This window comes from Pristiophorus japonicus, chromosome 4 (genome assembly GCF_044704955.1).
Source record: "Pristiophorus japonicus isolate sPriJap1 chromosome 4, sPriJap1.hap1, whole genome shotgun sequence".
Lineage (NCBI taxonomy): Eukaryota > Metazoa > Chordata > Chondrichthyes > Pristiophoridae > Pristiophorus > Pristiophorus japonicus.
Window position 1 is genome coordinate 276,909,766 of NC_091980.1, and position 16,122 is coordinate 276,925,887.

General features: G+C 37.1%; 1 protein-coding gene across 5 annotated transcripts in view; it reads left to right on the forward strand.

The window, feature by feature from the left end:
- Positions 1-16,122, forward strand: part of ppp4r4 (protein phosphatase 4, regulatory subunit 4) — a 220,291-nt gene that overhangs the window by 123,818 nt on the left and 80,351 nt on the right. For all 5 annotated transcript variants that reach the window (XM_070879527.1, XM_070879522.1, XM_070879523.1 and 2 more), the window contains 5 exons: positions 1,377-1,450; positions 5,597-5,703; positions 8,691-8,798; positions 12,261-12,382; positions 15,749-15,871. In XM_070879527.1, the coding sequence (XP_070735628.1) occupies positions 1,377-1,450; positions 5,597-5,703; positions 8,691-8,798; positions 12,261-12,382; positions 15,749-15,871 (534 nt within the window). The remainder of the gene's footprint in view (positions 1-1,376; positions 1,451-5,596; positions 5,704-8,690; positions 8,799-12,260; positions 12,383-15,748; positions 15,872-16,122) is intronic.

The window sequence follows — 16,122 nt, forward strand, 5'->3', positions numbered from 1 at the left end:
TAAAGCACATTAGTAGAATAGCAAATGTTTGTGAACTGGAATTTATGATTTTTTTTTGTGTTGATGTTTGAAACATTAATATCTAATGCAGCACTATGGTTTGATGTAACATTCAGTTGTGGATTTAGACAAATATATATATATACATTCATTCAACAACAGCTTGCATTTATATTGTGCAGAGAAAGTCCCAAGGCACTTCAGTAGTGCAATCAGGGAAAAATGGATGCTAAGCCAAAGAAGTAGATATTAGGAAGATGACTAAAAACTTGGTCAAAGATGTGGGTTTTGTGGACAGTCTTAAAGGAGGAGAGGAAGGTGGATAGACAAAGGTTTATCCAGTTAAAATCTGAGTTGAAAGTTATAATAATTCAAATAATTTTTGCTTAATATCTGATGGGAAAGATCAGTGATTTCTAGATATAGTTAGAAATTGAGGTAAACAAATACTCCACAATGGCTAGTGTTTGTGGGGGTCAGAGTGACTTTGTCTATAGAGGCCATCAAGGCATAACAGATGGTGAATGGACATATATTCTAAAGTTGGACTTGACTATGGGAATCGGAAATATTATTGGTGAATATTCCCTCAGGCGATTAGATAAGTGGATAGAATCCACGGCAGAGTAGATTGAACATCTGTGTAAAGAGCTGGCTGGTATACCAAGTGGCTTTTTCCTCATTGTGTGTTTTCTTATTTTCTTTAGGCCAATTCACATTAGCTAGCCACATGTAAACTAAACTAAACTATGAAAACAATTATCCAAGCCTAGATATGATTTTTCTTTCATTATTTTTGGATAATATCTCTGAAGTTAAAACTGTTGCATCACAGGTTTAAAACTTAATACAACATTTTTGCAACTATCTGTTTTTCCCTCCCTACTACCCTACCTCCTTATGTACTTGTATCTGAAACACCTTTTCCTTTCCCAACAACTGTTTCAAAATATTCATTTCTACAAGGGTGTAAGAATCAGGCTTTCCAAAAACAATCTGTCATTGTAGTTTGCAGAAATGCATTTACTAATCGTATTTAAGACAATTGCTCCAAAGCTACATTCTTAAGCTTATCACGACTTTTTCCTGGTAATAATAATAAGTGCTGTATCCTGCATATTAACCTTTATTAGGCTAAAATATTGAGCCAAGTAATAAAAGGACTCTGCCAGATTAGTGCAGTTGTTTCAAAAATCACCATAAATATGATTCTCTTGTTTCCTTACTGTCAGTTTATTTAGTTTCAGGATGTAAAAAGTCAATACTTTTTATGCATGTGCCAAGAGTGGCTCTTATATTAGTTTGTAGTATTAAACAGCAGAGCTAACTTTGTAACTTAGTTTGTCACAGTTTATGATGTTTCTTTTTTTGGCTAGTGGTCAGCAATGCATGGTTGGAGACCCTCCTGACTGTAATCAATGCTTTACCAAAGGAAACCATCAGACAAGAGGTAATATAAGATAAAAAAATTCTAACCATGTATGTATGCAAAGTGTTTATTGATTCTATATATGCACTTGTGTCTTTATGAAAATATATAATTAAAGTGGTACATTTTCATGAAAAATTGTGTGTGTTTTTATTTGTTTGTAGACACTCAGCAGAAAGCCCATAATGATACTGAAGCGCATCATTGATCACTTATGCAACACATCAATGCTCTTCTGCCTGTTCTAGTTAAAGCAAAAATGTTTCATACAATCATCAAATGATACAGCACAGAAGGAGGCCATTTAGCCTATTATGCCTGTGCTGGCTCTTTGGTAGAGCTATCCAATTAATCTCACTACCCTACACTTTCCCTATAGCCCTGTATTTTTTTTTCCTATGAGTATTTATCCAATTCCCCTTTGAATTTTTCTATTGAATCTGCTTCCACTACCCTTTCAGGCAATGCATTCCAGATCACAGCAACTCTCTGTCACCTCACGTCACCTCTGGTTCTTTGTCCAATCACAAATCTGTGTCCTCTGGTTACCAAACTTGTGCCACTGGTAATAGTTTCTTCTCATTTACTATACCTCTATCAAATCTTTTAAAATTGTTTGCTCCAAGGAGAACAAACCCAGCTTCTCCAGTCGCTTCGCATAACTGAAGTCCCTTATCCCTGGTACCATTCGAGTAAACCTCTTTGCACCCTCTCCAAGGCCTCATCATGTTTTCTAAAGTGTGGTGCCCAGAATTGAACACAATACTCCAGCTGATGCCTAACCATGTTTTATAAAGGTTTAGCTAACTTCCTTGCTTTTGTACTTTATTCCTGTATTAATAAAGCCAAGGATCTCATATGTTCTTTTAACAGCCTTCTCAACTTGTCCTGCCCCCTTCGAAGATTTGTGTATGTACACCCCCAGGTCTCTCTGTTCCTGCACTCCCTTTAAAATGACACAATTTAGTTCATATTGCCTCTCCTCATTCTTCCTACCAAAATGCATCACTTCACACTTCTCTGCATTAAATTTAATCGACCATGTACCTGCCCATTTCACCAATCTGTCCACGTCCTCCTGAAGTCTGTTACTATCCTCCTCATTGTTTACTATATTTCTGAGTTTTGTATCATCTGCAAACTTTGAAATTATACTCTGTATACCCAAATCGAGGTCATTAATATATATCAAAAAGAACAGTGGTCCTAATCCCTGGGGAACACCACTGTATACTTCCCTCTAGCATGAAAAACAACCATTCATCACAACTCTGCTTTCTGTCCCTTAGCCTTTTTAGTATCCACGCTGCCACTGTCCTTTTAATCCCATGAGCTTTAATTTTGCAAGCAAGTCTATTATGTGGTATTGTCAAATTCCTTTTGAAAGTTCATAAACACATCAACCAACCTACCCTCATCTACTTTCTTCATTCCTTCCTCTGAAAACTTAATCACATTAGTCAAACATGATTTGCCTTTAACAAATCCGTGCTGATTTACATTTATCAGCCCACACATTTCCAAATGCCAATTAATTTTGTCCCGGATTATTGTCTCTCAAAGTTTCTCTACCACCAAGCAAGATAGTGTGTTTAGTGAGTCGCCTTGTTTAGTAAATATAATTGCAAATTTTAAACTATTACTGTGCACATTGGACTGGATTTTCGGCTTTTAGGATTTAGGGGCGTTAATGACGACAGGACGGTCCTGGAAAAAGTTTGCGCCTCAGTCAGCAAAATTGGTCAGTTGGGCCCTGAGTGTGGGTCGGAGCGGTAAGGGAGGTGTTGCACACCTCTCTTAGGGCCCAAGGTCGGCTAAGCATTTGAAGATCCTGAGCTAAAGAGCTGGTCTGGGAGCACTCTGAGGTCTGGAGAGAAAGAAAAACCTGAAAAAAACCCCCACCAAAAACATTCCCAATACATAGCCCGCACCATCACAACATAAATCGCAAAAAAGAAAAAACAATTACACTTACCTAAGGTCGGCATTACCTGCCTCACTGCAGCTTGGAACGCCTGCTTTCACAGGCTTTCCCACCGGGGCGTGCTCTGGGGCGCTACGGGTCGGGCGGGAGTCAAAAATTGAGCCGGTGTCGCAACCAGGGGTGTTGCCCACCGGCTCGCCTCTTCCAGGCGGTAATACTCCGCGTCCCACTGAAACCGGCCCTGAAAACCCCAGCTGGAAGCTGGCCGCTCGCGCAGAAGAGCTTATTGCCGCCCCTCTGGGGCGAAAACAGAGGCGGACAGCAGCAGAAAATCCAGCCCAATGTACTAAAAAAAATTGTATCTATTGGCAGTATTCCTGTTAGTGAATACACTTTTTTTAAAAAAAAATGAAATTTTACCAAGTTTGCATTTAATTAATTCTGTGTATTATATTGCAATATTTTGGTTATTTCAACAATCCCCAGACAAGAGCAAGTTAACTATTCAGTTAAAATTGTATGAAGCAGTTTATATTTTAGACATTTTTCTGTTACACATATACAGGAAATTATGCAACTAATATTATACTATGAATTGCTGAAAATTGAACTAATTTTCTGTTTCAAATAGAACGATAGCATTGTGGTTATGTTACTGGACTTGTAATCCAGAGGCCTGTACTAATGATCTGGAGACACAAGTTCAAATTCAACCTGGGGAATTTAAATTCAATTAATTAAATAAATCTGGAATTTTTTTTAAAAGCTAGTGTCAGTAATGGTGACCATGAAACTACCGGATTGTCGTAAAAACCCATCTGGTTCACTAATGTCCTTTAGGGAAGGAAATCTGCCGTCCTTACTTGGTCTGAGCCTATATGTGATTCCAGAACCACAACAATGTGATTGACTCTTAACTGCCCTCTGAAATGGCCTAACAAGCCACTCAGTTGTACCAAACCGCTACAAAGAACAGCTGCTCAAGAAGGCAGCTCACCACCACCTTCTCAAGGGCAATTAGGGATGGGCAATAAATGCTGGCCTTGCCAGCGACACCCACATCCCACGAATGAATAAATAAAATAAAGGTTTTCAGTGAAGCAAATTGAACCTTTAAAAAAAAATATTGATGCCTGTTAGATGGATTCACTATTAAAAAAGCATATCTTATAAATTAAGAATCTTAAGTTTGCATTTCTAATTTTTTCAATCATGGATCGCACTCATTTTCATTTAAACTACTCACAGGGTGATGACCTAGTTTGAATTGATAAATCAGAGAATGGCTGGCTGAGATTCAGCCAATGAACATCATTACCTGTTGAGGAAATGGGGGCAACATATCTATTTGAACATTATAATTATAACAGCTAGGGAATAAAATGGTTGACAGTTGGGATTTAACTTTAATCGGAATCAACATTTGTAACTAAAAATTCAGACCAAATAGCAGTCTCGGTGGGATATTCATAATACATGCCCTAGAATTTTCAACTAATAAAAATGAATACAATGGCTGAACATAGAAATACATAAAATGGTTGAGCATGAAAAAAATGTTGAGTATTTTTAGTTCTTTTAAAACAGATTCTGATGTATTATATACTCACTTGAGTGGAACGAGGAATGATGGTTCATATTTTAATTAGTCTAGCAGACTATTCAATCTTTGACTAAAATATTCATGTGTCAAAAGGCTAATGAAGAATTATTCATTAGTATTCCATTTGGAAAGACTTAGTGAATACTTTGGTACAATTTTAATTCATTATCATGCCACAGCACAAGAAAAACATTGTGCCAATTTTGGTCAAATTTCTTTGTCAGATTTGATTTTTAGGGAACTGATTTGGAATAATGACAAGTCGTTTAACTTTTCAATGCCATCTTTCATCTGTAATAATTAACATTTCTCACTCATGCTCCTTGTGAAATCATTTTAAGGAATATTTATTTAGAGGGGTTTTAGGCTTGCTAAAAAGCATGAGTAAGAATCACCTCCATTTTGATCTCCTTAATGCAATTTCTCAAATTCAGGAGTGTAGGGAGGAATTGCATGATTCTGCAAAGGACCTATAATTCCATAATGTTTCCTGTAATTGTAGAATTTCAAAGGCCTTGACTGTAGACTTAGCTATACATATCATTGTAAAATATACTAAATTGGAAACTGTATTAAATCTAGCTGCAGTAACTTAGTTAGGAACTAAATTCCCATAGTAACCTTTTTTGCTTTTGTTTAGATTTTGTCTCCACTGGTTTCAAAAGCTCAATTATCACAGACAATCCAGTCACGTTTAGCTAGCTGCAAGATTCTGGGTAAAGTTGCCAGGAAATTTGAATCTCATATGTAAGTGAAAGAAATGTTTTTGTTGATGCTTCCCTGCTAAGCACAAAGATCTGATATGTATGCAACATAATATACTACTATATGCTGATATCTGACATACCTTCTTGTATGACTACTCTGATGTACAAGAAGTACTAAACAACATTTCAGCATGTTGGCAGAAACAACAATTATAGTTGCTATTCTCATACAGCTTGTGTCCATATTGTATTCTTGCATGAGTACACTAAGTCTGATGTTTATTGCTTAGCAATTATGAATCACTATATTAATCATCTACAGTATAATTGACCACTTAATTTTCTTTTGTTCTCATTCTATAAACTTGCAGTGATTACATAAGAACATCATATATGGAGCAGAAAAATATTTGGGTCTTTGAATCTGTTCCTTTCAGCAAACCATGATTCTTGTCAGTTTAGTTAATTTCCTAAAACAAGTGAATAACCACAAATGTATTTTCTAAGAGAAAATTAAAATTTCCTTCTCACCTCTGAATAATTGATCATTGTGAATTGATCATTCCAATCTGCAGTATTGTACACTGGCTCATTTCAATTCACAAGTGACCTATCCAAACAGATCTAAATTTAGTGCTCTATGTAATATTTCATCCCTGTAATCTTGAATCGCTTTCATAAATAGCTATCTCTTCTGCTTAGTTTATGAGGAGCTAATTAACATACCATTAACGTCTTTTGTGGAACCATTGATATGTAGAGGAAAATGACTTCTAATCTGGAGTGTCTCATTAATTATTAAATGTGAGTGTATCACACAATGACTGAGAGTACACAGGCTGTCAGTGTCCAGCATGATTACTAGAATAATTTAAAATATGGATCCAAAACTAGATTAACCTATTCCCATAATTTACCCAACATCTAACCTTTATATAAAAAGTTATTTCCAAGTGCAAACATTTCATTTGGGGGTTCAGATGACAGTTAAGCTGCTGAAGTTTTATCTGAAGCATTTTCATGAGAAAACCGCCATGTAGGCTCATTCATTACTTTTTGACCATCGGTAATTTCACTGAACCTTTGAGGATTGCATTCATCTTTTTTTGACTGAGTCAAGATTTTTATATTTTCTCTGGGCTGTATGGATATATGCCACTTCTGCTTTCGTTTGTTTATATTGCAGTTATTTACTCTACTATATTTTGCAGCTTTGACATGATTTTTAATCATATGATCTCTAATTATTTTCTATAAATTTTTGGTAGATTTCAAGAATGTATGGAAATATTACTTGGTGGTATTCTATTTCTAATCTTTATGATTTCTATTTTTGTGAAGAATTGTTGCTGATTATTTTATTCAGCTGTCTTGCTGCAGACGATACATTCTAAAGTAAAGTTTGTTTTAAAATAATTTCTGAAAAAAACTTTCAACAAATGGAGAGTTTTACTTGTATCTGTTTGTAACATTAAAAGTAACAAGACATTATAAAGATGGGAATGTCATTGTTTTTAAAAATAGCAATCGGGTTGACTGCATAACATGCAGAGGTGGTGGTGCTTGTTTCACTTATTACATGGTTGCAAGTTTGAGACCAAGAACTGTTGCTATATAAAATATGTGTGCTGATGACACCCAGTTCTCCTTCTCAACTATTCCCTCTGAACACCCCTGTTTTGTCAGACTGCCTGTTCAACATAAAATTGTAGAGTCAAAATGTCCTCTCCCTGCACATCAGAAAGACCAAAACCATTGTTTCAGGCTCTCTGTCATGGACTCTGCAGCCTTGCTACTGATTCCATCCTCCATCCCAGCAACTTGCTCAAGCCATACAAAATCTTGGTATCCTTTTCAATCAGAGCTAAGCTTCACAGCTTTCAAATCCTATTCATCACCGAGACAGCTTACCTGCACCTCCATTACATTGTTATCTCCACTGTTGCTGAAATCCTTAGTCACATTTTTATCACATCTAGAATTCTCCAAGTTCAGCTTTGCTGGGCTCTCATCCTCCGCTCCAGATAAAACCACCCTCCCCAATTCTTGCTGACCTACATTGTCCTGTCTCCCAAAACCTTGCATTTAATGTCTCCACAGGCTCGCTCAACCTATCTTTATAATCTCCTCCATCCTTATATTCCATCCCCAGCCTTTGGTCCTCCAACTTTGGTCTTTGTACTCTTCCCTCTCCCTTTGCCCAACTGTTAATGGGAGAACTTTTAGCCACCTTGGTCTTAATTAGTGGGGTACCTTCTGTAAACCTTTCCACCTCTCAAAATCCATCTTTTCAGCCAAGCTTTTGGCCAGCTTTCAACTCTCCTGTCATGGCTTGATGCCAATTTATTTATTCCTTTCAGTTATTTTTTCTCCTTTTGTAAAGTGTTCTATGTTAAAGGCACTCTATCAATACAATTTTTTGTTGTAAAATGTTAACAAGCATGATTATATGGACTGTCATAGCCTTTTCTTTTCTCAAATCATGTGTATCCTTGTAGCCCTGGTGTGATCCATTCCATTGACTAAAGACTGTCTCCTCCGCAGTAAGATAAACCCCAATATCACTGCTTGTAAACTGCTGCTTGTTAAATTAAGTGAATTGATCACAGGACTTGGCCATCTGTTGTCTGTTATGACAGCTTAGCCAGCAAATAAACACGCACGCACATCACACACACACCATCCCTCCCATCCCATCACATATACACCATCCCCCCACAGCACACCTCACTCCACAGCACACTCCACCCACCCCACACTACACCAACGCCCCCACACCCGCAACGCACCCACACCCGCCACCACGCACCACGCGTTACCAAATTGGAATATGTTGCAAGGCAATAATGTATCTTGGGATTGGGACAATATTGATGAGTTGCTCCAGGTCCAATCACCTATTTGCCAATGTTTTCTCAATTCCTTAATGTGTTGTAAGGCAGGAGCATACTGCAGTTATGTGTGTGTATTTTAAATATATTAGGAAATAGGCAAAAATGTAAATAAAGAGCTGTATTGTCTCTGCAGAATAAAACGAGATATTCTGCCTCTAGTGAAATCACTTTGCCAGGATGTAGAATATGAAGTTCGCTCTTGTATGTGTCGTCAGCTGGAATACATAGCACAAGGAATTGGGTAACTATAGTAACTTACATTTCAAACTTATGTATAGATCTTTCTTTAAATGAAATAACAATGCTATACTCTAGTTAAAAGCATAAATACTGCAATTATTTGAGCAAGAAGGAACTTAACTGAGCAAATAATTGTTCAGACTAGACAACTGGGGTAGAATTAGTGTGAAAGGTATAGAGGGGGTAGAATTCCTAAAATGCATTCAGGAGAACTTTTTTAGCCAGTATGTAGCAAGCCCAACAAGGGAGGGGCGGTTCTGGACTTAGTTTTAGGGAACAAAGTTGGGCAGGTGGAAGGGGTATCAATGGGAGAGCATTTAGGTGCTAGTGACCATAATTGAGTTAGATTTAGGGTGGTTTTAGAAAAGGGGAAAGATAGACCAGGAATATAAGTTCTCAATTCGGGAAAAGCCAATTGACTAAGCTGAGATATGATTTGGCTAAAGTGGACTGGAAACAGCTACTTAAAGGTAAATCAGTGTCAGAGCAGTGGGAGGCATTCAAGGAGGAGATCCTGAGGGTACAGAGCAAGAAAAAGGGTGAGACTAACAAATCTAGAACCACCTGGATGTCATGGGGCATACAGGGTAGGATAAAGAAAAAAAAGGGAGGCTTATGACAGATACCGAGGGCTCAATATTGCAAAGGCCTAGAGGGGTATAGGAAGTGCAGGGGTGGAATTAAAAAGGAAATTAGGAAAGCAAAGAGAGAGTATGAAAAAAATCTTGGCAAGTAAAATTAAGAAAAACCCAAGATGTTTTATAAATACATTAAGAGACGAAAGTCGTGGGTATAGTTCTTAATGAATACTTTGCGTCTGTTTTTACAAAAGAGAGGGGCGATGCAGACATTGCAATCAGGGAGGAGGAGTGTGAAATATTAGATCAAATAAACATAGCGAGAGAGGAAGTATTAAGGGGTTTAGCAGCTTTGAAAGTGGATAACTCCCCAGGCCCGGAAGAAATGTATCCCAGGCTATTAAGAGAAACAAAAGAGGAAATAGCAGAGGCTCTTACCATCATTTTCAAATGCTCTCTGGCTACGGGCGTGGTACTGGAGGACTGCTAACGTTATATCCTTTTTTAAAAAGGGAGAATGGAATAGACTGAATAATTACAGGCCAGTTAGCCTAACCTCGGTGATGGGAAATTATTGATGAAAATTCTGAGGAACAGGATAAATCTTCATTTGGAAAGACACAGATTAGTCAAGGACAGTCAAAATGGATTTGTTAAGGGAAGGTTGTGTCTGACTAACTTGATTGAATATTTTGAGGAGTTAACCAGAAGAGTCGATGAAGGTAGTGCATTTGATGTAGTGTTATGGATTTTAGCAAGACTTTTGATAAAGTCCCACGTATCAGACTGGTCATGAAAGTAAAAGCGCATGGGATCCAGGGCAAAGTGGCAAATTGGATCCAAAATTGGCTCAGAGGCAGGAAGCAAAGAGTAATGGTTGATGCGTGTTTTTGTGACTGGAAGACTGTTTTCAGCGTGGTTCTGCAGTGTTCAGTACAAGGTCCCTTGCTTTTTGTGGTTCTGTACATATCAGTGATTTTGACATAACTGTAGGGGGTATGATTAAGAAGTTTGCAGATGATACAAAAGTTGGCTGTGTGGTTGATGATGAAGAAGAAAGCTGTAAACTGAAGGAAGATATCAATGTGTACTGGTCATGTGGGCAGAACAGTGGCAAATGGAATTCAATCCTGTGAAATGTGAGGAATTGCATTTGGGGAGAGCTAACAAGGCAAGGGAATATACATTAAATGGTAGGACACTGAGAAGTGTAAAGGAACAAAGGGACCTTGGAGTGCAGGTCCACAGATCTCTGAAGGTAACAGGCCAGGTAGATTAGGTGGTTAAGAAGACATATGAAATACTTGCCTTTATTAGCCGAGGCATAGAATATAAGAGCAAGGGGGTTATGCTTTGAACTGTATAAAATATTAGTTAGGCCACAGCTAAAGTCACCACATTACAGGAAAGATGTGATTGCACTAGAGAGAGTACAGAGGAGATTTACAAGGTTATTGCCTGAACTGGAGAATTTTAGCTATGAGGAATGATTGGACAGGCTGGATTTGTTTTCTTTGGAATAGAGGAGGCTGAGGGAAAACCTTATTGAGGTTTATAAAATTATGAGGGGCCTAGATAGAGTGGATATGAAGGACCTATTTTCCTTAGCAGAGGTATCAACAACCAGGTGGCATAGATTTAAAGTAATTGGTAGGACGTTTAGAGGGGATTTGAGGGGAAATATTTTCACCCAGAGTTTGGCAGGGTTCTGGAACTCATTGGCTGAAAGGGTGGTAGAGGCAGAAACCCTCTCTCTCCACATTTGAAAAGTACTTGGATGTGCACTTGAATTGCCGTAACCTGCAGGGCTACGGACCAAGAGCTGGAAAGTGGGATTAAACTGGATAGCTTTTTGTCGGCTGGCGCATACATAATGGGCTTAACTGGCCTCCTTCCGTTTTGTAAACTCCTATGATTCTGAGATTTAATGAACTCTAGGCCAGGTTACATGACGGAAAATATCAGAAGGAGGAGATAGTCATGAACATAGCATTACGGTTATATAAAGCAGGGCCGTTATGTCTCGACTCTTCACAAAGTAGAACAGATCAAGGTGAAATTTGGTGTGTGCACTATTGCATTTAATGTGGACAGCCTTTTCTTCTTCAGATTACATAATATAAGAATTTTTAAAAAGTTGTGTGGTGTACTTTTTTTAAATGTATAGTTTCTTTAATATTTAGATATGAATCATGATTTATGTTTGTGGGTTGCATTTTCAGTTTTGTATAAAAAAAACAATGCCTACTAATTTTGACTTTATTGTTATGGGTTTATTTTACAGTGCTAATGACATTTTTTTATAAATCCATACAATGTATAGACTAAATTATAATTAAATTAATTCTTCAGCTGCAATGTAATATATTGCTGGAATTACAATAATCCAATCTTGATGTCATTCAAATGTAATGTTAGGGGTGATTGGGTTAATTTTGACTTCTGGTTTAAATTTTGCTTTGAAGGTTACACAATTAAGGAAACAGGAACATTTTAAAATTCTGATTCTTACAGGGGCTTCTTGGAATATTCTGTAATCTTAGATAACTCACAATTAAATACACACATCACTAACATAAGGTTGCATACCCCTTCCTAAAATGTGGGACTAATTCTCTGGGCATTTTGGATTTAGAGTAAGATTTAGCTGTCATCCATGCTTGATACTCTATAAACTTTCTTGGGCTTATGCTTTAGGTTTTATTCCACCCTGATTTCCCTATTTAAAATTATTAATCTCCAGGTAATTACTATGAGTTACATTCAGGTTACTTTGATAGGAATTGTCAGAAGACTATTAATCAAATATGTAGGTTTGGCATTCTACATCAGTGAGCTTTTTCTTTGATATTTTCATACAAATTGTCTTTATTTTCATTATACAGGGTTGAGCAGACAAAAAATGCAATACTTCCTGAGTTAGTGGAGTTGGCTCGGGATGAAGGGAGCAGTGTACGCATTGCTGCATTTGACACCATTGTTAATCTGCTTGTGATGTTTGACAGTGGTAAGTTAATGTAGAGGCAATGACGTGTGTTTGAAGTGAATTCAGGTACGTAGTAAATTCTAAATGTTGGATTTTGGAGGTAATACAAGGAACATTTTGACCTAATATTGATAGATTTCAAGTGAAATTTCAAATTATACTACGGGTTCTAAAATACAGCCTTATGAGATTGCCCATTGGATACAATTTTATGGAATTGCTTTATTATCTTATTTGATTATAAGATGTGAGGCAATTTTCTGTTTAAAAATATTGTTCAAATGAATGTTATGAGGTCCACCAATATTACGTGCTATTCCACTTGCACAATTTTATACATTCTAAAATTACCAATATACATGTAACTAAAGAAACCATTAAAAATGCACCTTCCCAAGGTAACTGTGACAAAGTAAACAACATGGCAAAACAAATTGCAGAATCAGCATCCTGGTCAGACCTGAAACTGCATGATTAAAAATGCTCCGCTTTATAATGAACTGTTAACTTATTTTACAGAACATACTGGAAATACTCAGCAAGTCAGACAACATCTGTGGAGAGAGAAACAGAGTTAACGTTTCAGGGTCATCTGATGAAAGGTCATCGACCTGAAACGTTAACTCTGTTTCTCTCTCCACAGATGCTACCTGACCTGCTGAGTATTTCCAGCATTTTCTGTTTTTATTTCAGATTCCCATCATCCGCAGTATTTTGCTTTTGTACTAACTTATTTTGCCTTTTATATTGTGATGCCCAAGTTTATGTATAGTACAAACGAATGTTCATTTGGTTCCCAACATGTTTGCCACCTAATGAGTGGACTCGATGTCCTAATGGATTGTGATTCAGTCAAAGAAGTGTGTATATGTGTGTGTGCGAGAGAGATCACTTGCAATAGGTTCACACACTGGGCGAAGTAAATAGGGGGAAAAACACTTGGCAGGGGTCTGAGTTGACAACTCAGGAGTGGTTGGACAAGGGAGATAACTCACTTGTGTGCTTGTTTAGTATCGTGAGCCTCAGAAATCTTGGTTGCTTTGGGGTCTCAGAATTGATATGGTCTTGACCAACTCGGAGTTTAGAGACATTTGTTTAATTTGGGTCATTTAGTATCTCAAAAGAGCTTTCAATCCAGACAAATTTGCATGCATGAACTCATACTTTTACAAATGGAGAATATGCTTGCTTCAGTCCAGGTGATTCAGAACTGAAAACTAACATGTAGTAGGAAGAAAAAAAATCCTCATATTGTTAAATATAAAAAGCATCCTGAGTTCAAAATCATTGTTTTTGTTCAATTTAAGGGTGTTCTTGCACGATAGTTTGAAAGTAGTCATGTCACTACTATATGAAGCCAGAGAGCAGATCATATGAGGCGAGTAAACCTAAAGCTTGTATTTTTGACATTTTTTAGTTTAAACCAACAGAAGCTTTGCTCCTTAGATTTTGATTTTTTTTTTAAGCATCTGAAAAGGCCAAGTTCAGGCTGGCAGTAAGTTTAACTGGAATAGTTTATTCCAAAATAATCACAATCCTCAGCATCAGATGTTTTAGCATAAACATAAGACCAACGTACCAAAATTGCAAGTACTTTACAGAGAGTTGGCCATTAATAGGACAACCTCTTTTGACTTGATATCAACATTCGTAGATGCTGTAGTTTCTTCTCAGAGAACCCCAATATCTGCTTCCTTTGAACCTGAAATTCTTAACATGTCTTTCATTTTCCATACTGTCCCTCGATTCGAACGTATGTTGGGTCAAGTCAGCAAAAGCCCTAACCATGGTCAATTTAACAATCTCTTTATTGCCCTATACTTTGATGATGAATCACCCCTCTCAGAGTTATTCAACTCCAATCCGAAATGAAAATGTTTCCCTAGTTTTTTAGAATACAATTTTCAGCTAGTTAATTCATCCTTAGAATTGTAACATTCCTGTGATTTTAACGAGCATCAACAAACAGAACATAATTCTTTATTGTCGTCTTTGCTGACCGTGTTGCAGAATATTAGCCTGAAAATGGTCTTCAATTTTGTATTCCTCAGGAAGGGAGTGATGCATTAGATGTTCTCTTTGTAATTTTGGTTCCTGAAGATTCCTCAGATAAGCAAAACAATGTTGGCTGCACTCCTTAAGATCCCAGTCTTGGACTTATTAGAGCTTGACATCTGTTGACCTCTCACTATTCCTCGCAAGTCAGATCCGTTGTCCTAGAATGATAGTTAAATGATGCTTCCTCTTAGGACCATCCACTGATGAGAGCAACAGAAGTGTAGAAGGTGTTAACTTTCAGAAGCAATGAATGTCTTCTACCTTCAGTAGTGGGTACATGCTTGACATTCAGAAAATATTTGACTTCAAAGGCAAACAGCACCAAATTGCAATGCTGAATTTATGGTGACTGAATCACTTTACAGCAATATGTTATTAGACATTCTAGCTCTTATTTGCAACACTAGTTAATTTAGTATGCCATTCTGGGTTCTACTCCACTGTGAATGGAAAGTCAATAAACTTTTAAACAATTTGGAGTAGGGAAGATCGTACAAATTTGACATTATCTCTGAGACTATAGAACTCCTGAGACAGAGTGGAAAAATTACCTATTCTAAGTTTTATGAAGGATAAGCACATTCAAAGAATGCAAAAGGACTATATCCATTAACAAAGCCAGTAAGAATCATCAACATGAACTAAAATTAGTGCTAGATAGTGCTGCGTTTGGGATTGTACTTGTATTGACAGGACTGAAGATAACTAAACTTAATTGAGCCTACTTCTATCTAATATTGACCTCAGTCAGGAGATATTTGCACACAGATTCCCTGATAGGTTTGATATTTGAATTAGCATGAATTTTGGATAACATAAGCACACAATGAACACTGACTACTTTTGACCTTTTTCTGTAACAACCCTTCATGGCATATACCCATAATTGCAAAAGTGATAGATTTCTGCATGAGACTCCATTTATCAGTTTACACCACAGAGCATTGATGCCTTCCAATATTTTGTACATCAACAACAACAACTTGCATTTATATAGCACCTTTAATGTAGGAAAAGTCCCCAAAGCATTTCAGAGAGGAGTAATCAAGAAAAGGATGGCATTGCGTAATGTGCAAGCAAGCTGTATAATGATACTTTGACAGCGTCATCATAAAATAGAATAACTGACTTTTTTATTCTTTAAAAGTACATCATTAACACTATAGCAAAACAATTCAATTTGGAGGTTTAAAGCATTAATTTATCCTTTAACATCTATATGATCAATTAACTTTTTTGAGGTTGGTGCAGTTGTTGTATAGGAGTACTTATTTTCCATTTGTTCTTTTGTTATCTCAGTAATACATTAATCTCTAATTGTCTTGTCAGATGATCGTACGCAAATTATATTTCCCTTGGTAATGATGTTCTGTGAGAAATCATTCAAAGCAGATGAGACTATCCTTGCACCATTGTCACACCAACTGGGAAAGCTCTGTCATGGTCTCTCAGGTAAATGTGATACTTTTTTTTTTCATTTTTTAATTTTGAGCTCAAACAGTACTTTTAAGATATTATACATAGCTAAATGTAGGGCTTTTGCATTCTCCTCTCCATTTCTCCCTATATGCCTTTGAAGGAGGAACTGAAGGAAATCCTTATTAGGCGGGAAATTGTGTTAGGGAAGTTGATGGGATTGAAGGCCGATAAATCCCCGGGGCCTGATAGCCTGCATCCCAGAGTACTTAAGGAAGTGGCCACAG